The following is a 24,066-nucleotide window of genomic DNA, read 5'->3' on the forward strand; positions in this document are numbered from 1 at the left end:
TCCTGGCCCACTCTGTAATAGCTCAGTAGAATTCACATTACAAACATTTACCCATCCACAATACCTCCTCCCCCCAAAAGAACTTGCATTTCTATACTTTTCGGGGGGGGGCGATTTATGTACCATTGTTTGCAGGAGCACATTTTGCTGGTTTGAAAGAATAGGATGCATACAGTTTTCTAGCAAATTTCTTTGTTTCTTATTACAGCAGGTTTTTTTTTTGCTGTACTCTTGCTGATGGCTGCTAGATTTTAATTTATTGTTTCCCTACTTGATAACATTAGTGATTCTGATTTCAGTTTTTCATTTGTTTTACATTTCTTCTTTTTCCTCGTGTAACATTGGTGAAGGATCCAGAAATATGACACAAAGGTAGAATAAACATTAATTTTGTGCAAAAAAAATTACAGCATTTCTAAATGCCAACAACAGGAAAAATAATTTTAAAATGATATAATTATAAGTGATATAAAATAAAAGTACCTAAGAGTACATTTAATAATAAGTAACCTATATGACGAAAATTACAGAAATTTACTCATAGTCATTAAAAAGAAAAGCCAACAAATAGACCACATTCTGGGATTTTAAAAAAGAAATTCACATCTTAAAAGCAATCAATGTTCCCCAAATGGATTTGTAAATTTCAATGCAAGTCCAATCAATAATCCAACTGATTTTTGGAAACAAACAAACAAACAAAAAAGGAAAAGCTTTTCTGACAAGAGCAATGGGACTCGTGTGGGGAGACACGGGGCCAGTCCTAATAGGACAGCAAGTAAGGTAGCGTATGTTGTGGTACATACAGCCCATGACTAGATATGGCTCTCCTGGCCAGTCGTCAACTTCCACCAAATGTCTGGGCCTCTCAAACACTCACTCCTATTGAGTCCTGTGAACAAGGACTAAAGGACTGAATAAACTGCCCTGTGGGCTTCCGATGCCTTAACTCTTTATGGAGGTAGGAAGCCTTGTCTTTCTTCCACGCAGAGGTTGGTAGTTTCGAACTGCTGACCTTGAGGTTAGCAGTCCAACACATAACCACTATCCACCTTGATCTGTGCAAATGTGAGGTGTTTGTGACTCATCAAATTGATAGCTTGCCAATAATAAAAATAAAGTACCTGGTATCTTTGGGGTGGGACCATGCAGACAAGGCACATGGACCCCTATTGGAGGGAAATCCCATGAGATTTAAAATGCCCCATCTCAGACTGGCAGGAGGATCTCACTACCATCAGGAAAAAAACTAGCCAGGAGTAGAATGTGTGCTTTGAACCCTAAGATCCCTGCCTGAACCTCTCTGATCAAGGAGGCGTGGCAGCAGAGACAGCAGAAGCAAGGCCGCAAGGCAGAGGGGTGGGCTTCAGGGCCCGTGTAGCAAGAAAGCTGAGGCTTGCTGGCAAAGTGGGCTGCACGGAATGGCGGGACAAGAGCTAAGCTTGCTGACCAACCTAGGGTGCCGGAACTTGGCTCAGGCTAAGGCCTGCTGGTGGAGTAAGCACTTAACAGCAGATCTCCACTTGCCTAAGCATGGCAGAGGCCAAGGGGCCACAGATCTGAAAGCCAAAAGGGCTTTGTAACACATGCCCAGGCAGACCACGAAACCAAAGGCTGGGAGAAGGCTGTCCAGGATGAAGTACTACTGTATACAGAGTACTCCTGATCCTGAATTGACACCTGTTAAGAACATATAATAGTAGAGTCAGGTATGACAAAGGTTAGCTTAAAATTGGGAAAGATGTATGTCAGGGTAAAAGCATTTCACCATACTTATTCAATCCATATGCTTAGCAAATAAAAGCTGAACCATATGAAAAACACACTGTTAGAACTGGAAGCAGACTTAATAGCAACTCGTGACATGCAGCTAACACAGTACTGCTTGCTAAAAGCAACTTGAGGCATTTACTGATGAAGATCAAAGACTATAGTCTTCAGCATGAATTACATCTCAGCATAAAGAAAACAAAAATCCCGACAATGGGACCAATTAACACCATCATGATGAACAGTTACTGCTGACACTGCCAAGGATTTCATTTTACTTGGATCCATAGTCACTGCTCAAGGGAACAGCCATTAGGAAGTAAAGCAACAAATGACACTGGGCAAAAGCTCTTTAAAGTGATAAAGAGCAAAGATGTCCCTCTGAGGACAAAGATGTGCCTGACCCCAGCCATGACACTGTTCAATCCCCTCAAAGCTGAACAATGAAGGAAGAAGAATTGAGGATTTAAATTATGGTGCTGGTGAGGGATACTGACAGTATCATAGACAGCCAAAGACTAAACAAATCTATCTTGGGAGAAATACAGCCAGAATGATCCTTAGAAGCAAGGACAGTGAGACTTCATCTGACATAATTGGGACATGTTATCAGGAGGGAACAGTCCCTTTAAAAGGATATCATGATTGGGAAATGAGAGGGTCAGCAAAAAAAGATGACGACTTAACAAAATGAGTTGGCACACAGTGGCTGCAACAACGGGCTCAACAAATAATTGAGGCCATGCAGGACTGGGTAGTGTTCAGTCAACCTTGGGTTGCTATGAACTGAACTGACCCGACAGTGCCTGCTAACAGCAACATGACAAAGATACATCCCTGGCCGTATCAAAGAATATTGCCATGCGTTCTTATGTTCCAGGTCCGCTCTGAGACCTATTTGACTAGGTCCAATGCTGTGTTCTGAGAATTCCTGTCAGGACAATTGCGGCCTCTTCTGTTAAGTAACCCTTGTTTGGCAAGGGTATCTCTCGGAGTTCAGCCTGGCGAAGCCAGGCACTGGGGCAATGTGGAGTGGATGAGAAACAGAAGTCTCAGTAGCCACTCTTAGGCTGAAGCTTCTGAAAGAATTAGTTCTGACCCCAATTCATGAATCCTAGAAATCCAGGTCCACTCCCAGTACTTGACTTACCCTTCGCAAGTCAGTGGAAAGCTGCTGAATAAATGTTTGGAGCTCATGTTCCCTTTGCTCCAGCGCTGTGACCTTATTTTCTGCACCTGTTTTTGAAGCTGCCACATGATCTCTTCATGGAAAGAAAGCAGACAATGAAAGAGTTTGGATATCTCATCTGAGAAACACTCTTCCACAGGAAAAATACAAATGCAAAAACATTGTTAGTTCAAGTGAATTGTCAATGGAGAACATTCTTTGGCTTTCATAGAAGCAGAAGTGCAAAGAAAAAGTTCCATCCACATTTAAACAAGAAATCCTCATATGGCTTTGGTTATTCAATAGCTGGCAAATTAAAACCAATGCTGAATTGCTCAGAATTTAACTCTGCGTGGAGTTAAAGTCTCAGCAGGGGAAGAAGGAAGAGAGGGGCAGGTGGGGAGGTTCCTTGAGCCCTTGGCAAGTGAGAACCAGTCTGGAAGCCTTTGCTAGTGTTAGGATCGGAACGTATGGGAATGAGCAATAGGGAAAGGCAGGTGGGCTATACCCCAGCTACACTAACACCCTTCCCAAGGGCCCCACAGACCAAGCAAGAACCTCTGCTCTTCCAGCGCTGAGCAGCGTCTCTGCAATTCTCCCAACTTGTGCCTTAAGTCTGAAGACATCTGATTGGAGATCGTCAACTCCTCTTGGGTATGACTAAGTTCTCTGGTTTGTGCCTCCAGCTCCTGCTCCATTTTCCCCAAACTTTCTTCTTTTTTCAAAAGCTAACACAGAGATGTAAAATTTCACTGGGCTACTGTGATAAATATAATTTAAAAAATACAGACCAATAAACCACACTTTTCTAACACTTTTTGGGGCTTATAAGGACAAATATGCTCAGTAACCATGTTAAAAAAAAAAGAAAAGAAGGTAGGAGAACAGATTTCAAAACATACTTTCCCATTTTAAGAAATTAGAAACATACAAATGTGATTTTTTTTTCTTGATAATTTAGAAGAATCTTTATTCGGTTATAACCGGACTGCTAGCATCTAAAAGCTATTCATTGATTGCAGTCCTGAGTACACATTTCAGTCCATCTTTAAAGGCAAAAAAACCCTTTTATATCAATGAGTAATTGTATACTAAGAAAACATCCCAGCCCAGCCCAGATCAAATCCTTACGTCTGCCATCAACCCATATGTCTGATACTAGCCCATAAATTCCTCCTCAGCCTCATGCAGCACAGGCAGTAATGCAGAGTACAAGAAGATCGAAGGGCGGTGGGTGGAAAGTCCTGTGGATCCATTGTGGTGGACGCATCGCAAGGACTCTGACTGCCATCAGTGTGGCTCGTCAACAGGAATGTGTAGCACAGAGAAAGTGGGTCTGACCTCCAGCGGGCCATATATCTCTCTGTTGCACCTCCAAAAGAGGGCATCAAAATGTGATTATTATAAAGGACTCCTGGAGTATGTTTGCCAGAAATCAAAGAGTAATTGACAAAAGCATGGTATTAATCATCGATGCCGCATTGAGCTACTACTACAACCACGCTCACCATGTGCTTGACTTTACTCAGTTCTTGCTGCTGGAAGCCCTTTAGCTCATCCATTTCATCTCTCCTCTGGAAAAGATTCAAACTCTGGTTCTGCATTTCTTGTAGCTGAGCTGTCAGAAACCTTTTTTCCTGTTTGGAGAAGGCTAACATGAATTCAGGCAACTAAGACATTAGAAATCCGTATTACCCAAGTGGACTTCTAACTACTGGAAAATCTTAAGGAAACATAATACCAGTAGGCAACAATACACTAATAATGGGAAATTTTACAGTAATATAGACCAATAAGGAATTCTCTATAAATTCTTTAAATTAAAAATAAGTATTTCCCACGTGTAGATGAGTGCTGACAGCTGCATTACAAGTAATGGGCAACAGGGAGAAGCAACCTAACGGCTCATCGGTGGATGAGTAAATAACACACGGCACATGCATACATGGAATGTCACTCAACCATAAGAAGAAAACAGGGGACCAGTATTAAAGGTACCAAAACCTGGATGCACCTTGAAACGATTAATGAAATAAACCAGACACAAAAGGTCACATATTGTATGACTTCATTTCCAGCAAAACTGTACAATCTGGACCTGTGGAAGGTGGAAATCTGTCAGAGGGAACATTTGCAAAAACAAGACTGTCCCTTCAAATTCCGGCTCTCCAAGGTATCACTGCCCACAAAAAACACAGACTAGGCAGATCAGAGAGGTAACTTTGGAATATGGAGCAAAGAGAGCTAGTGCTTGTACAACATTGTGCATATGCTAACGAACTCTGAATTGTACATGTTAAAAGAGCTCACTGTGTGCCGTGTGAATTTCATCTCAATAGAAAGAATATTTCAAAAAGAAAATGTATTTCCAGTGTTGTAAAGGGTCGTTGTGAACACGTGGAATGAGTGCCACAGTTCCTTAAACGTGGAAGAGTCTTAAGTGTATCTGGCAGTTTCAAACAGCCATTTGACCGGTTTGGTCTCAGGGACGCCCTGCCCTGGCTGAATCATAGGAACTACTAAGGAAGTCCAAACAACCCTTCAGAAGCTGACCTAACTTCAGTCTGCAAGTGGACAAAAATTAGATATCACTGATACTAAATGATGATTTTGCATGATCACTTGAGAGGAAACGTGCTGCTACAGTTTCTAAGACCTCATGGAAAATACATTAAAACAATAAAGAAATATTTCCCTAAACCAAATTGGCTTTAAAGACCTACACAGAAATCTCATTATTCTTTCTCAGCTTAAAACATCTTCCAAGCCATCTTCGAAAAAGAAAAAAAAAGGTGAGGAAATTATCTTAGTGAACTAGATTAGGTTTTATTTTATTTCATCCTATATGGATCCGCTCTACTACAATTTTAAAAGATTAAAAACAACAAACTCAAACAATATGAATTTTTACCATCACAATTCTAAAGTGTTTCTCTTATGACAAGAAAGTCTTCATTTTACTCACACACCACACTATAAAAGGTCATCAAAAGCATAGTATAGCTGGGATTTTTTTTTTTTAAAGCACAGTTTCCTAGGGAGACAGATGGATTTTTCTGTAATTCTTTCCTTACATAAGTGTATTAATGTACTCTTATAGTGTGGTCAGATTTCTACAGCACAAAGAAAACCACTAGTTTAATGTGGTGTCTTATGATTCAGTTAATAAAACTTGTCTAGTTAACAAAATTAACAGTAAATATATTTCAGAACTGAATATATCAACCAAAGAAAAAATAAGTATTTGCTTTTACCACAATTTTTTTAAATTATAGGCTTGAAATCTGATATTCTTAATTATTTCTAAAACCAGGTACAAATTGCTTAAGGCACCTATATAACATTGCAGAATCTATGGTACTGGAATAATCAATTTTCTTCCTGTCTCCAGCTACGAGGTTCTTGCAACTGTTTGATGATGAACCTTGAAAAACACCCACCTTCCCCACTCCTCTTCAACGGTATTCTGAATGGAAACTACCCACAATGTCAGGAAAGGTGACACTCAAAGGAGCTTTTTGAAGAATGTTTAGTAAAGAACTTATCAAAGCTGAGGGCTATATAAGGAAAACAAAAAAGGGGATGTGTTAGTGAGGCTGGGCACGAAAGGGACGGAGATTCTGTTGAGGGCTGTCCAAACAGAAAAGTGGGTGAAGAGGGACGGTGGATGGTGTAAGACATGGCAAAATAATAATAACTTATAAATTATCAAGGGTTCGTGAGGGAGGGGGGCTGAGGAGGGAGGGGGAAACAAGGAGCTGATATCAAGGGCTCAAGTAGAAAGAAAATGTTTTGAGAATGAGAATGGCAACGAATGTAAAGATGTGCTGGACACAATGTATGGATGTCTGGATTGTGATTTAAGAGTCGTAGGAACCCCAAATAAAATGATGGAGGTGTGTGGGGTGGGGAAGAGGGCGGTCAACCTGAAGCTGTGATCTCTTTTGGACATGAGGTGCAATTAACCTGAAAGGCTCTTGCATGGAGAAAGCTGGGGACATATAAAAACATCCTAACCACACTCCTCCTCACCTAGAGTTCTATTGGTGTTCCACACTGGCTGAGCCCAACAGGAAGTCAGAGCGAGCTCTGCTGAAGTAGTCCTTCCTACTTAGTAGCTTTCAGGAGCACAAAGAAAGGGAAAAGAGGGGTGCAGAAGACATCAGAAGGGGCAGACCCACAAAAAGGGAAGGGCTTGAGGTTTTCAGTCAGTGTCTGCAGGGGTGGGGGTGTGTGGAGAAGGGGCGGGGTAAGAGCGTAGCACCCGTGCACTGGCTACTGAATAAAACATTTCCCAAGGCCCAGAGGCAGCGCTCATGAGACAGAATTGAAGATGAACTCACCTTTTCAAGCTGAGCCACCTTTTCTGACCATTCCTGAAACAAAACAGCAACAGGAAAAAACAAGTACTTTTTCTAAAGAAGACATCAGTAATATCAAGATTTTCAGAAAATAAGACAAAATGCCCAACTCCCCCCCCCCCCAAAAGCCAACAAGCAACCAATCAACCAAATCACAAATAAACACATCAGGACGTTGGCTTAATATAAAGAAACTAAAAAGTCCTAAAAGGAACAAAATAAACTTTACATAAAATCCCAGGGCACAGCATAGGTCTGTACATTTTTACTCACTAGGGCACCCCCCAAAAAGCTGTGCCATTTTCAGATTGTTATTACTAAGTGGCTTCCAATGATTGATATTATTAGGTCTTGGGAGGTGTATCTGTGATCAGCTGAGTTGAGTAGGCCTTGCAACTGTTGAGAAGTTAACTGACTGAAAGTGTGCGTGTGCGGGGGGCGGAGGGGTGTCTTCAGCAATCCCTGAGGATTCTTTACTTCTCCCCCTTGGTTTTTATCAACATGTCCCCGACTGCGTAACCTGGTATTCATAAACCATGGAAAAGAAGGGAAAAGTCCACATCCCAATTGTGTGCCACCAAGATGCACTGATTTTAGATTATCTGCTTCATTTGTATATAATCATGCTGTGGTTAATGAGTTTTTTTCTGGTAAATAAATATCCTAGATGACTAATAAGTACTTTAAACCAATGAGGCAATCATCCCACCTATTAAAGATGAAAGAAATATATATTTTAATAGTACATAACATAATAAATTTTGACCGTTAAAATATCATTGTAATTATATGCTGATGCTTACACTGAAAATGTTATTATCTTGAACAAAATGTCATAATTTATTGTAATTTCCAGTATCTCTATCATGTTCCACTCTATCACTCATTTAGCATCTCTCTCTTTTTTTTTTCAGAATAAAGTCTCGGTTGAATAGCCCATTAAATCCAATTGTTGTGGTTTATTGCAGATCCAATGTTGCTGTCTGTTGAGGCACTTTTGTGTTTGGACCTCGGCTGCCCAGTTCTTCAGAAGCAGGATTAATTCACAACCTCAGAAACTGTGGCAGTTGTGGGGGACAGGGCACTGGAGTAGGGCGAATGGGCTGTCACGCGACGTTGTGCCTTGTAGAGAATGTCACTTCGGAACACCTAGAATGGCATTTAAAAACAACCACAAACAGCGTCCTGCCGTGCCTCACTCTCCAAGCTCCTTCCAATGAGGCGCTCGCCCGCCCGGGGGGGAAGGGTCTCATTCCAGAAGTCACTGTCACTGGGAGGAGAGGAGCTACTCATTGTCCATGTCTTTGAGGAGGCCAGCGGTGCTGGGCATACAGTTCATTCTGAGCTGAGATACGGTGGCAAGGGATAGCGGCAACGGACCAGCAGGTCCAACACTTCTTCTTTCTCCTACAGCAGTGGCCACCTCGGCAGGACTGGGGCCAGGACAGGAACCCGTCTAGGAACACACGCCTGCCCTTGCTGTTTTCTTTCCATTTAGTATCTTTGAACGGATGATTCTGTTGGGACTGACTAAAAGGCGTTCCCGTCTAACTGTCTAAAGGTTAAAGACATTTGGGAAGAGAGGGTATAAGACGTGGACATGGTACAAGATGGTATATTCTTCTCCATTACAGCAGGCACCTGTTTGAGGGCCTATGCCTTGAGACAGGTTTTAGAGAGCAGAGACCTCGCTCCTTACTTGGGGATCTGTGTCAGCCTACAAACAGACTACTTGCTACCTCTACTTGACGAAACTGCAGTTGCTCTTGTCTTTGGAGTCACATTGCACGGCTAAAACTGTCGAGTTTCGTGATGATTTCCAACAGGAAGGCCACACAAAGCTGTGCAGGACTTACCATCCTTTCCTCCTAGGTAGTGCATAGTTTCAGCCAGGTTTATGGTTTTTGAAATCATGTCACTACGTGAAGTCTACCCACCAGTCTTGGGAAGTGTCACATAAAAATACCTGGTCCTTTCTGGCTAATGCCAAAGTCAGCCCTTCTGCCATTTTGGCTCTGTTGGCTTGGAATGTCTCATTCTGCTCTTGAAATTTCCGCATGGAAACTGTCAACAAAAAAACTCTATTTGAGACATGGAAATATTCCAGAAACAGCTGGACATCTTTCTGTATGATTACTTCACAACTATCCCCTACATTAAGTTCATTCAGAGGCAGGGAAAAGCCTGATCTACCCTAGTTTTCCCAGAAGAAGCTTCTGGGCTTAGTAATGGACCACCATGTTCTTTATTGGGTGTTTCCAACAAGTTTTATTTTTAATATTTCTAATCATCAAGAGTACATATTTAGGAAGATACCAAACATCACTTTGTAGGCAGTGTAACGACAGAACTCTGAGACCGTTTGCCAGACAACATCAGTGCGCTTGCTAAGTGATGCCTGCTACCACTTTCATCAGTATTAAAATCAAAACAAAGAAACCTTTCTTTTACATTGTTTTCCTTTAAAAAAGTGTTTAATATATATCATATCAATAATATATATCTCCACTTTCATTAACATCTTTCCTGGATTAAAGCCAAAGAAAACCTGGAATTGAAGGCTGACCACATAAGTGGTACGCTCTCTTACTAGGGGAGTGAGGACAGGCAGAGACTTTGCCCAGTTACTGGGCCCAGCAGGAGTGAAGGGAAGGTGAGGGCACAAGTCTCCTCATCTGGGCTCCAAGCCAGCCACTGTATTTCACTAAAAGCATAGGGCACTCGGGGGAGACAGTCACCTAAGAAGCACGTGGACTTACACTATCAGACATATAGTGTGCGTCAGACTGTTTAACTCCTAAGAAGCACGCTGCCTGTAAGGCAACACACATAAATATCATGGACTTACACATCAGACAGTTTAACGTGCACACTACCTATAAAAGGAAAATTTGAACTCTGATGAAGGACAGATATATATATATACACTATTATTTCCTATAAAAAAATCCTGGAAAAGAGTGAAAAGGCAGGAAAAAATACGTACAATCCTGGTGTTTTTCTAATGCAATTTCAAGCTTCTCTTTTATCTTCAGATGATTTCGGACCTGCTCAGCATAGTCTTGGGTGAGGAGGGTGATGCACGCACCAGGAACGGACACACATCAGGAAAGGAAGTTAATTAAACAAAAAACAAAAAAAAAGAGTGAAAAATGATGATTTTTCTCAAGCTGAAAAACACGCCTGTTAAGGAAAACTGGGCAGACAGTCTCTCATGAACAATGAGCAACACAGGCAAACATGTACAAGTATATACAAACTTGTCAGAGTGTCCGTGGTGAATACAAACAGACTCCTTCAGCCTGGTCTGGTCATCAGACAGGCCTGCTATGGAGAACACACTGCCATCGCTCGAGCTCACTTCCCTTCCCACTCTCCCGCATTCCCTCCAGCTTCCACAGTAGGGCGAGTTAAAGAGAACTACCCAGACAGCTGTTCTTCGTCCCCATGACTAACAGCAGGCAACAGTTAGGCAATAACCTAACACTTAGATTGTCTTTCTCGTGAAAGCATTTAATTCTCGGCTTCCTTTCTACCCAGGAACTGAGAACTGAGATGCCTATGCCACATGAAGGGCGAAAGTCAGAATTAATTATGGTGGCCAGAGAAGAGAGTGTGGTCTCGTGGAAAAGATGACTTGTGAAAATCTCAACTCCGTTAGACCTTAGCAGGAGGACCGACCTTGAACAGATTCCTGATCCTAAGTACTGGTTTCATCATTTATCAAATGATGATACTGTACCTACCTCAAAGAGCACATTAGATAATACCAGAGTGTTCACGTGTCTTAAGCACCTGGATAATATTCAGTCAACAGGTAACTGCCATGGTTTCTGTTGTTATTATTCACACCAAGTTTCTAGGACAATAGCCAGGGCATGAAAAGGCTAAATAGACTTCAGCTCTTTCCTATGCCTTCTTTAACTTAAGCCAAGCCCAAACTATTCTTCCCCCCTTTTAGAGAAGGTAATAATTGTTTTATAGATATCCCTCCCCAAATTAAACAACGTTAATGTTATTTGACTTATTAAGTTCATCATTGGTAAGGGTCACATGCTAGTGACAAATTTAAAGTTAAGAGTCTGAACTCTAGATAAAGGGGAATTGGACATCTGGATTCTAGCTCTGCCACTGACTGCTTGTGTGGCCTTATTCTTGCTAACCTACGAAGAACCAAGTAAAAGGAAGGCCTAACTGGAAGCTGTGAGCTACATTACAGAGCTCTTAGAACTTGCACAGACACAGACACTTTACAGACAATTTGCTGCATTTTGTGATGTATTGCTTTCATTCCAATGGGCGTTAGGCCAGGGAACAAAAAGAGACACAAAGGTATGGAGCACTTCACAGGAGACGCAGTTCAAAATGTAGCCACCGGCGGAAACCAAAACAAGAATTTACAATGCTAGTAAGCTCATCTTCTACTCAGGCAAAGGCTGTAATGTACATTGTGGAAAGTGTAAATTTCGCACACAAAGATGTAATGAGGGTTATAATTTTTATATTGGTATTAAAATTAGAAATTTGAAGGGTCTTAGAAAAGTTCATATTATGAAAAATCTAGGCAGAGACCTAAAATAATTTTTTTGCATCAAAACAAACTTATCGTAACCTGCCATAGGAGTCTTGTGGAATAATTAGCTGTGAACCACAGGGCCAACAGTTCAAATCCGCCAGGTGCTTCAGGGTAGCCCAAACATACAAGGAAAGCCAGGGGCAGTTCTACTCTGCCCTGTGAGGTCGTGTGAGCTGGAACCGACTTGAAGGCAGTGAGTTGGAGTTAATAATTGGCTATAGGAGCCCTCACACACTTTGGACATGCTGTCAGGGGAGACCAGTCCCTGCACAAGGAGGCCATGCTTGGTAAAGTAGAGCGGTTGGTAAAGGAGACGGATGGACACAGTGGCGGCAACAATGGACTCAAGCATAGGGAAATCTGTGAGGCTGGGGCAGGACCAGGCAGTGTTTCGTTCTATTGGGCACAGGGGCGCTATGGGTTGGAACTGACTCAATGGCCAACTTAACAACTGCAACACAGGAGCCCTGGTGGTGTGGTGGGTTATGCACTGGGCATAGCCACAATACTGGCACTTGAGAACCATCAGCTGCTCCACAGGAGAAGGATGAGTAGAGAGCTACAGTCTCAGATCTCCACAGGGGCAGCTCCACCTTATCCCACAGGGCCGCTCTGGGTCAGAATTGAATCGATGATCGTGAGTTTGGTTTGGTGTTGGAAACTGCTCTAATGTGTTTGCACAGGATCTAATTTGAGTCACTCAAGAAGGATAAGACATCAGTTTGAAAAGAGTAACATGAATTCTGCTAAAACTGAAACAAGAACAATCACCATATGATGGTAAAGCCTGGGTAGAACAAGGGTTAAATCACACGATGCTTTGTAAAAAGTACATGGGAACAAATGCCCCAAAGAAATCAGCAGTTTACAAATGTAGAAGGTATAACATGTTTTAAGATAAAGTCTGCAGTAGCAGAATGTCCACATCACTTTCTGAACAACAATTTCATTCATGTCCAAATTGAAGAGGAGTGATAAGTAGTAACAGAAACAATGGTCAACACCAGAGGCGTGTCAACGGGTTTAGCTTATATAATTCTGACTGAAAACTTAAACTTGAGCAAACTTTCTGCTCCATGGATGCCCAAACTGTTGGACCCAGAGCAGCCAAGAGCAGAGCTTTCGGTGGAAATTTTAAACAAGAAGGATCAAGAGCCTGAAGCATTTATTTGAAGAATCCTAACAGGAGAGGAAAGCACAATGGAGGCAATGGCTACACAGAGGCAGAAGTGGTCCAGTCAAAGCAAAGCAAACCGGTCAAGAGCAAAGGTCCGGGGGCAAGAGATTTTGGGGATGCTCAAGGCAGTTTGCTTGTTGACTCTCTGTTTACTACAGCGTTTTGAGAAAGTAAGCCAACACTTAAGCAGCCAAAAGCCTAGGAAAGCTTCCACATTCCTTTTTAACCATAACCATGGTCCTCTTCTCCTCATTCCTCCCGTCAGACAAGAGGCATTTTGGAGTTTTTTTTATGGGAAATCATTAGCTCCCTCCACCTTTTAGTCCTGATTTGGCTCCTTCCTTTTGACTTACTTCTTAATTTCCCCCCTCCTCTTAAAACCCTGTAAAGGGTACCCGTTTTTCCAGTTAATACAAATACAAAAAGACTGCATTCATTGATATGGTGCAATTTCTAGGACCTGCATTTCTCTAGGGAGGGACGAAATGGCTAGTATTAACACTTACAAAAGCGTCTTGATTTGATAGAGCATATGTTAAACATTTCTATTCTTCATCTTTTGCTTTCATTTTTCCACAGATGTGTGGAAGTTCCCTGTACCAGTGAAGAGTTGCCCCAAGACCCAGGGCGCTTTCCCAGGTGATGTGAAGCTACCGCAAGTGGCAACACAGCTCCAAACCCACACTGGGGCTGATGAACACAGCTGTGTGCCACTACCTAGAAATAATACCCTCTACCCTCCCTCCTCCATAGGAAATCAAGCTATGCTAATGGGCGAAGGATGGTCAAATCTCTTTTACATATACTTTTTAACACTTCTTCCATCCAGGGCTAGAAGAATCAGGAGCAGGAAAACCTATGTATTTTTGTTGTTTTTAATTCTCAAGCTCAGTTTTGAAGTTATATTTATGTAGGACTCTAAAAGAGTAAGAGGGAAAGAGGGTATCAATTGCTCCATTTGCTATATCATCCTAACTGTAAGGTTATCCCCCTGGCTAGTTCAGAAGGCGAGAGGGCCAGGCGAGTTGCTCATTGCTAGTTTCTTATGCATTCTTATGACATACCAGAAAGTCTGGCTTCTAACTTCCGTATCTGCTCATTTCTTCTTAAAAGCTGGGATGAAAGATCTTCTCTGGAGCTGCTTCCATCGGAAGCCTGTTGAGAGAGACATAAGGAGAGGTTGGATGTATACACTTGGATTTGTATCCATGGGAGACAAAAGCACTGAACCAGAAAGGCAGAAGACTCCTACTTGTGGGTTTGGTGATCTTTAAACCAACTGCGACCACTCAAAAGCGTCTGAATGATTTGGGTCTAGTTTCTCTACCTGTCAAATGGGTGTGACTCGTCTCCCTCTAGAATGTGAAGGAGCTATCCGAATGCCAAGCAGATACATGATTCTCTCCCTCTTTTTTTTTTTTTTAATTTTAACAATTTATTGGGGCTCAAACAATTCTTTTCACAGTTCATATATATACATACATCAATTGTATAAAGCACATCTGTACAGTCTTTGCCCTAATCATTTTTTTCTCTTTTCTTCTTTTACATTTTATTAGGGACTCATACAACTCTTACCACAATCCATACATATACATCCATCAATTGTATAAAGCACATCCATACATTCCCTGCCCCAATCATTCTCAAGGCATTTGCTCTCCACTTAAGCCCCTTGCATCAGGTCCTCTTTTTTTTCCCCTCCTCCCTCCCCGATTCTCTCCCTCTTTCTATCCAACATCCCCAAACCAAACTCACTGCCATCGCACCAATGCCGACCCACAGAGACGCGATAGGACAGGGTAGGACCGCCCCTGTGAGTTTCTGAGACTGTAACGCTTTACAGGACAGAAAGCTTCATTTTTCTCCTACTCTTTCTGTCAGTGGTAAAGAAATCAAATTAGTCATTATGGCACTATAGTAAACAGACAATATATATTTATACTGATAAAGGCAAAAATCGCTTTCTTTTTCCAAAAAGAAGGTCCCAAGATAAGAGTTCAAGAAAGGCTCTTTGAGGAAGCAGCAAGGGAGCAAAGCTGTGTCTCGCACCAACACTGGAAAATCACTGGGCATCACTACCCTCCTCCTCGACAAGGAGACAGATGGCCACTTCAAGCTCTAAGGCACAAAGACTGTAGTGAATGATATCTCATTCACCACTATCAAGTCAATACTGATTAATAGCAACCCTGTATCATATACTTTCAATACATTAATAAATTAACGAAACACCAATTTCCCCAAACAATACGGGTGATTTTCAAACTTATGGGCAAAGTTTACTGTTGTTAATAAATAATTAGCCATATTAATCTTTTACTTTTATTATAAAAATTTTCTTTATCACTTTATTGGGGGCCTCTTACAAATCTTATGGCAATCCATCATTCAATTGTATCAAGCCCACTTAATATTGCCATCGATATTTCCAAAACATTTTCTTTCTACTTGAGCCCTTGGTATCAGCTCCTTTTACCCCCCGCCCTCTCCCACCCTCATGAATCCTTGATCAATTATTAAAATTTTCAAACGTATGGAAAAGTAGATAGAATAGTTCAGTGAACATTCTCCATCTTATATTAATAATTGCTAACCTTTTCCTATATTTGCTTTATCCATTTTTTTTTTTTTTGCTTTATCCATTTTTATTTTGCTGAAGTACTGTAAGTAACAGACATCATGACATCTCATCCTAAGTCCCTGGATAAACATTTGAAAAATAAAAACATTTTCCTTTACAACTACATCATTGTCACACTTTAAGAAAATGCAAATTATTACCTGACATTTAGTGTTTAATCACATTTCTCCATTATATGCCCCAAATGCTTTTAAGATAGCTGAGTATTTTGATTCAAATGTTCCTTCACCCACTGTGCACCCTGCATTTACTGAGAGGCAGGCAGCACAGCGTACAATCACGAGGAGAGTCTGGAGTCAGAAATGCCAGGGGACATCACTCACCAGCGCTTGGGCCTCCAGTAAATGATCCCACTTGCCTGTGAGTTGATTTCCTTATATGTACACTGCGATTACAAGCCGTATCTACCTTTCAGAGCTGGAATGGGGTTGAACTAAGTCAATATTTGTCAAATGTATAAAACAGAGCCTACCGAGGGCTCAAGTAGAAAGCAGGTGTTTTGAGAATGATGATGGCAACATATGTACGAATGTGCTGGACAGAAATGATGTATGTACAGATTGTATGAGCCCCTAATAAAACGATTTAAAAAACAACAACAGAGCCTAGCATGCAATTTGTTTTAATAAATGTCATCTACTATTAGCAGTATAAGAAATGTTGTGATTATTAATATTATGATTATTCTTATTATCCTATTCCAGGGGGGTCTCAAAAGTTTATGGAGAAAATGGATTACCCTTTCATTGCATTTTTCCATGAATTTTTGGAAGTCTATTCTATCTCAGTAGTGTCCTAAGCCCTGGGAAACGTGGTGTAACAAAGAGCTCTGGCCTCACACAGCAGTAGCAGCAATTAAACTACTAATTATAAAATGTCTACTATGAGTTGGACCTAAGAGTGTTGTCTTTGGAAAGCCCTGCTTGTAAAGTTGGTCCTTGGCAGGCATCTGGGAACTTAGGATTCTAGAAGGGTTTCTACCATTTCCTCCTAATGGGCTTATTATGCTTCTTTCAACACATAGTTTGGCTTGTGCTGAAGACCTGCTTTCCTTCTGAGTCTGGCCTTTGGTGTGTCAGGCAGAGGTGCCTATACAATCAGCCCCAATAAAACCCTGGCACATCTCCAGTGAGCGTCTAGGAGGTTTTCAGAGGTGTTGCTGCAGCTCGTTGCAGGGTGAATCAAGCACATCCTTGTGTGGCTTCAAGGAGACTTGAGGGTGCAAAAGGGCAGTGATTTGAGCCCCCCGACCTCTCTGCTGCTGAAAAGATTTACATCCTTGAAAACCCTAGGGGGCAACAAGAGATCTAAAATTGACAACGAGGAGGGCACAGAATGTCTGGTAGGGTTCGATTAAGTGCAATGTAGCCAAGAGGAAGTACAGAGAGCCGAATGAAGGTCAAACATGATACTGGGACAGGAGGAAAGGAAATAGAGGAATGAACTAGGAGGCAAAAGACATTTATAGAAGTATAAACATAGGCATGTACATATATAAATATATTTATATAATGACAGTGATATAGGTCTACATACACATATGTATACGTTAAGGATTAAGGTAGGAGACAGACATTGGGCCTCTACTCAAGCTATTCCTCAATGCAAGAACACTTTTTCTAACAACCAGGCAGTCTTAGAGACTCACCTTCCGGACATAATCGCTGAAGACAAAATGGGTGCATAAGCGAACATGGTGAAGAAAGCTGATGGTGCTATTAGAAGATAGTGTCTGGGGTCTTAAAAGCTTGAAGTTAAACAAGCAGTCATCTAGCAGGGAAGCAACAAAGCCCACATGGAAGAATCACACCAATCAATGTGATCACGAGTTGTTGACGGGATCAGGTATCAGAAGATCAAAACAAACAACCATTTTGATGTGAACGAGACCCAAAGCCCATCTGTAGACAATTGTACATGCCCTCACAGAAGGGTCAGAAGGAAGGGTTGAGGCAGCAGGGTGAAGGATAGCCCGGACGAAACATGTAACATCCCTCTAGTTCTTTAATGCTTCCTCTCCCCATCCCACCCCCACCCACCATCATGACCCGTTCTACTTTACCAATCTGGCTGGACCATGTACACGGGTACAGATAAGAGCTCTCAACACAGAATCCAGGACAGATAAACCCCTCGAATAAAAAAAGAAAAAACACCCTAGAGGGCAATCGCACTCTCTCTGAAAGGGTAACTCTGAGTCAGAATTGACGAGGTGGCGGTGGGCTTGTTTTCGGGTTTTGTGTAACTCCACTGGGGGAGGGCTCCTTTAAGCGCTCATCAAATGGTCTCTAGACTGTGACCCGTCTTTGCCCTCGAGTAAACCCTCTCAGAGATCATCGTTATGGCACCACGAGATGCTGAGCCCCATGGGTTCTTCTACAGAATCACTGCCTCTGGAGGCGATCTTGAGGACCCCAAGCTTTAGAAATGTGGAAACTGAGGCACAGAAAAGAAGGAAATCAACCAGTTACACAACACGGAGCCAGGAATCAAACCCAGGTCTGACTCCGTGACTTGACCTTAGTTCAAACTATAAAGTGTTATTATTGAGGTACGCAAATGACAAGGCACCAAACTCAACCAGGAGAAGTAAGGAGTTGGGGTGTGTGAGAAGGGCAGGGGATTTCTTGGAACTCAAATGGGAACTGAGCCTTGAAGGACACCCAAGAGCCTATGTGAAGACTACAGGGGGTGAAAGAGGAAGGGAGACAGAAACATCTCCGAGTGGAAACAACACGGCAAGAAGGAATGTGTGCCAGTTGAGGAGCGCAGGGTGCGGGAAAGCGGAGCGAGGTGACGCTGAAAAGGTGAGCTGCAGGCGCCCACAGGAGCTGACCATTACCCTATCGAGTGTGTTTACGCTTCATCCTGAAGACGGCAGAGAAGCCAAGAGCACTGTGACGCACTCTAAGAGAGGCCTGAGCAGATCCGGTGTTTTAGAAAGATCATTTTAGGGAGCTACTGGAGGGAACCTGACCAAGAGAGACAGACAACTTGAACTACAACGGCAGTACTCGTGTAAGTACTACTAGTAGAGAGAGGGGAGAGGGCAAATTTGAGAGACAGAAATTCAGATGGAATCCAAAATACGACCGGCTGATTGAACACCCAGAAATAAATGAAGGAAGAGTCTAAAACATCACCAAAGTTTCTAGCTGGTGACTTGGAGGGGATGAAGGTACCCAGTGAAGATTCACATCCTGTGAACTAGAGATGGAGTTAATGAATTCAGTTTTCCACTTTTAGAATTTGACATGCCTAGAAGAAGGTACCTGGGTGGAGAACTAGATATGAAGTTTGACCTGGATGTAAAAACTGAGGGTTGCATCGTTCATAAAGAAAGTTCTAATAGATTGGGTTAGAAGTCACAAAGACCTGAATTCAGGCCGATCTCTGTATCTGGAACACATTCTAGATGAGAATCTTCCTTTAGCATGTATGTCAGTGTGAACACAGGCAGTTCATTCTGCTGCAGAACTCAGCAATGAACCTGTGTCATTTAGCCTGGCAGCCAGATGTGCACTTATATTTCCTGTTACATGTGGGAGCCAATGATAATTTCGATCTGGTAATCTACTGCTCCACCCCAATAACCTAATAGCTCCTGCCACATAACATGACCTGCGTCTCAGGAGGTAGAAGAAAGGAGGAGGCAGGCTCCTCTGACTATGAAAACAACTCAGATGTCTATCGCCAGGAGGAAGGAGAGAGAAACTGGGTCTTTTTAAATGCGGGCATGTCTACAGCCATAAAAATAAATGAACCAAAATAAAATGAAGCACACCTTCAAGTTAGAAACAGGTTAAGATTAAAAATAAAAAAAACCAAGTCCAAGAGGACCACCTATGGGAGACCACTTTTTATATATAGTTCAAAAATAAGTAATATCAGATAATAATCAGATAATACTGTTGTGCTTTATCCTTTACAGATACATTATACACATTCATTTACAGTAAGCACAGCATCAGTGTTTAAAAGGCCATCTTACTTAAGAGGATCCTGTCACTTACTAAAGACATTTTCCTATCATGGCAGTATCTGCGGTGTCTGAAATCTTTACAATCACCAAGTGACTTTAGGAAGGGACTTGCTACTGCCAGGAGGAGCAGCTTTGATCGATCATGTTTCATGAACTTTCCCACTAAACTTTGTACTCTGACTAACCCCACACTACAACTCACAGGCCTTGTTCAACAATAATGGCCTAAGTCTGTGAGGAATAAAAAAACAGACCCAGGAATTCTGAGATGAAAAGAAGATGCACAAGACACCTGGATGGGCAGACTACAGAAGGGCAAGGTAGTGATGAGGGAAAGCGAGTCAGAACTCTCAGGAAAGAGAAAAGCAGCGCTGAGTAAGCAGCATCAGATGTGACAGGTCTTGCACAGGCACAAACCACACACATTATGAAAGAATCACAGAGTTTTTGTAAAGCACACCTGAGAAGCATTCCTAATATTACTTAAAACACCTATTGGCATGGCACCGAACAGTCAAAACTAAGGAAAGATACTTACAAAGTCATCTCCTGAGTCTGCTCCCATGGAGGCAACGGATTCCTTGCTCACTGACCGGGGGAGCCTGGTCGCTCCTCCTGGTCTCTGAGAAACAGCAGTCTCTTCTGCAATTTTCTTCTTCAGTTTTGCAAACATGTTTGCTGTGTGGCTCTTCTGGACTACTGACTAGTCCTGGAGCCACCAGAGTATTCCTTATGGCCAATGACAAGGGATTCCGTAAAGGAGCCTAAAAAGTTCCAGATATCCAGGCCAGCTGCCTTCCCATTTAAATTTGGGCGGAGGGTTTATGGCAATGCTTTATCTAGAAATCAGATGAGAGAGATAAACTTCATGTTAAAAGTTGAAGAGGTTTCATACAGAGTTGCTATGTTGACTTTCAAGTTTCAAATTGGTTTCTTAACTTTACACATACATTAGAACAGTTACAAAACATAAAAACACACTGGAGTGACTCATATGCATATGCAAATGAGGAAGTCTCAGGGAGGCAAAAAACCCTAAGATGGCCTAAATGGCAAAGTTGTTATTTGAACTCCAGTCTGACTCAGAAGTACCTTACTTCTTTTTCTTTTCTATTTTTAAATTACATTGTGTTGGCTATGGTATATAATTTACTGAAACTTTCCAGGCAAACATTACTTTCATATAATGCCTTTGAATCCTTCTCTCACTAAAATGTAATTTAAATTTAACTACATACACTTAGTGCATTTGAAAAAAAAAAGCCAAATATCTATGGTCCAAGATGGTTTGTAATCAATCAGCTGTTTCCTAGCAAGGGCTGACAACCTAAAACAAGAAAGCAGAAAAGCTTTCCACTTAACCACTGTGTCAACCAAGGGTCCCTTCCTTCACGGACACACTTGTCACTTGTTCCCCCTGGAAATTCTGTGCTGTTTTCTTCTGAGTTCTAGAAAACAATCTCCACTCACAATCTTTTCATTCACACGTCTGAATTTATATTCAACACGAGCTCCAAACACTTCTTCCTCCCAGTGGTCCAAGAAACATTAATACTCTGATTTTAACCTTTTGATGTGTTTGTAAAATATACCTATGCTCTACTCTGAAGATGTACAAGTGACTTCTTACCACTTTTGATTACCCAGGAAGCCTGTGCAAATTACTCAACAACTTATACCTGCGATAGCTGTAAACCACCTACTCGCCTGCTTATCTACTAGATTTTAAACAGCTTTGAGGCCAAAGGGTTCTGCCCTGCATGAAGACAAGGACAAAATACAGTGGATATTTCAAGTGTGAGCTCTCAATATTGTGGGAGAGAGTGTCAGAAGAGGGCAAGAAAGGAGGAGGTACAGCGGAGAAAACCTGTCACTACATGGACATCAGTGAACTGTCCTCACCTCCCCACCCCCCTCTACCCGTCCCGCGGGCCCCCACCCCCACCCCAAACACACACACAACACACTCCTGGTCTCCTTTGCATTTTCTACTTGCTTCACTTACAGGCACAAAAAAATAAAATCGCTTACTGCAGTGGGTCCCCAGGAAGCCATGAGCAAACCAACACGAATGACATTAAGGTTTCGAAGGCCGGTGCTTATCTTTGCTGATTCTGACAGCAGTTTACCTGGCCTGATTCGTCTGGTCACTGATCAGACTCACACTAAGAAAGTCGCTGAGGAGGACGGCAAACTTGAGTTAAGAGACAGATGGCCAATTCCCAGAGTGGCAAGCAGGTACCTGGCCAGGGCCAGCTGCAGCGGTTTGGAATCCACTCCCTTCGGACTCGCCAGTGCTTGAACTGTCAAAGGAGGGAGGAGTCCAGCGTCTCTCCCATTTGCAGTAGAAAAACTAAGACCCAGAGGAGGAGTTATTTGTCCAAGGTCGCGCAGGGAGGAAATCCCAGAACCCTAGACTCCAGACACCCAGGCCGGGGGAACTCGCCGTCCCAACCACGTCCACCCCATCGCCTTTCAGTCCTCTCGTGCCCAGGCTCGTGGGCACCCGCACCCCTTCCGGGCCGGTTTGGGATAGACTCAGGCCACGAGGCAAACGAGAGGCCAGTTCACAGTCCTGGGGACCCCTTTCGCGCACCTGCCGCTCCCCGGGCAGACAGCAGAGCCCCGCCTCCCCGGCCTCTCGTGAGCGCGAGCCCGCGTCACCAGCCCCCCACCGGCAGCCGGCGAGCCGAGCAACGACCCGGAACCGCACGTCGCCAGCACGCCGGAAGTGGCTGCGCCGGGGCCGCGCGCATGCGCTCTCGGGCGGCTTCCGGAACGAGAACCTGGCCCCTCGGAGCGGAGCCTCCGATTGAGCCGGGGTGACCGCGGGCACCGGCGTCAGGCCGGGCTCCCTTCGACCAGGCCGCCACGTAAGCGGGCGGCCGGACCCGCGGATTGCGACTGGGTGGCGGGGCAGCCTTTCTTCTCCCTTGTGGGGCGGGGCGGGGCGGGGCGGGGCAGGTGGGCGGGAGCTTCAGGGACCCAACGATTCGTGCCGCAGGGCCAGCGTGCATTGCTGTGGGTAGATGCTGGCCCTGGTTTAGCCTGCGCGCCGGCCAGGCCATCGGGGAGCATTCTGCCCCTCTTCTCCCCGCACCCTACCACTGTGCTGGGTCATCTGAGGCTGCCCTTCCCTCCGCACAGAACCTTGCCCTGGCATCTTGGCCCGTGCACTAGTATTGTCACTTCTTAACCTTTTGTAGGATATAGTGCGACTCAATACACGGTGCTTAATTGAAAGAAAACCCGACTCACAGCCATCAACTTAATTCCGACCCTAGAAGGTAGACCTGGCCCCTTGTGGGTCTCCAGCACCGTGACTTTAGGAGTAGCCAGCCTTGGCTTTCTCCCATAGTTGACATAAAAGTTTCTAAAGTTGTACTTAAAAAAATAATTTGCACTCTGGTATATTCCACTTCATTTGAAAACACGCTAGTACACATTAGTTCCGTTACAAAAATTCTTTTTAACAGATGTAGTCCAGGGAAGTAAATCCCCGTGTTCAAAGTTGCACTGCAAATTAGTAGCTGGTGCCAGGTCTCTGGACCATCTGTACAGCGCTCCATGTGAAAAGGAGTTCCTGTTCTTGTCCCACAACCAACATCAACTCGGGCCAAGGTCAGCAGATTCCACCTACTCGGCCACAACACCCCCTGCAACCCGTCCCTAGGAACAAGGGAGAGGCGAGGGTACAAAAGAAATACACATGAGCAGAAAGGCTAAATCTTTTCCACAACCCAACATAGTTCAAAGCACGACCCAATTGTTTTCAGCTTTGAATTTTTTTTAATACCATGTATTTTCATTAATGGAAGGCATACTCAAGGAGCATTTGAAATTTTCTTATGAAAAAGGATCTTGATACATAGCATGTGGGACATAATAAAGAGGCTTCAAAAATGTAGTGGAAAAAATTAAAAGCCGAGTTTTCCCCAACTTTTTGAAGTCCCCTTGTATAGATCCCTCTGGACTAAGGGGTAGGATTAAATGGCTCACACTGGTCACTCTAAACCCTGGGGATGGGGGTGGAGTAAATACTGGGACACTGCATGCACTGCCTCTAGCTCTTGTGGCAGGTAAATGTAATATTCAGGGCACCCGAAAATGTGCTTTTCTTATGAATATGGAATCATGTGAGAAAGGTAACTTCTAAACCCACAGGAGCCTTATTTCCCACTTAAAAAGGCCTGAGAAATAAAAACTTTGCAAAAATCACACCTCCAGGATGCATTATTTCATAGGAGATTGTTAGAAACAGTAAAATGTGGCACAGGCCCCTTCCTTCCACTGCAAACAACTGTATAGGTCCCCTCCTAATTGCTGCATGCAGCGCCAGCTGCCCAATAAACCCAGAGGAGAAAATCCAAGTGGGCGTTACAAATCCT

General features: G+C 43.1%; 1 protein-coding gene across 5 annotated transcripts in view; it reads right to left on the minus strand.

The window, feature by feature from the left end:
* The window catches only part of GOLGA1 (golgin A1), a 59,980-nt gene extending 37,600 nt beyond the window's left edge, over positions 1-22,380 (minus strand). Inside the window, exons 1-9 of one of the 5 annotated variants that reach the window (XM_075560496.1) lie at positions 22,275-22,380; positions 20,217-20,517; positions 14,117-14,207; positions 10,286-10,360; positions 9,266-9,363; positions 7,282-7,314; positions 4,447-4,575; positions 3,497-3,666; positions 2,921-3,032 (exon numbers count right to left, since the gene is read on the minus strand). In XM_075560496.1, the coding sequence (XP_075416611.1) occupies positions 2,921-3,032; positions 3,497-3,666; positions 4,447-4,575; positions 7,282-7,314; positions 9,266-9,363; positions 10,286-10,360; positions 14,117-14,207; positions 20,217-20,351 (843 nt within the window). In that variant the 5' untranslated portion in view covers positions 20,352-20,517; positions 22,275-22,380. Of the gene's footprint in view, positions 1-2,920; positions 3,033-3,496; positions 3,667-4,446; positions 4,576-7,281; positions 7,315-9,265; positions 9,364-10,285; positions 10,361-14,116; positions 14,208-20,216; positions 20,518-21,683 lie in introns of all 5 variants that reach the window. The other 4 variants (XM_075560493.1, XM_075560494.1, XM_075560491.1 and 1 more) reach the window with 4 other exon arrangements.
* Positions 22,381-24,066: the final 1,686 nt, after the last annotated feature.

This window comes from Tenrec ecaudatus, chromosome 10, assembly GCF_050624435.1.
Source record: "Tenrec ecaudatus isolate mTenEca1 chromosome 10, mTenEca1.hap1, whole genome shotgun sequence".
NCBI classification, from domain to species: Eukaryota; Metazoa; Chordata; class Mammalia; order Afrosoricida; family Tenrecidae; genus Tenrec; species Tenrec ecaudatus.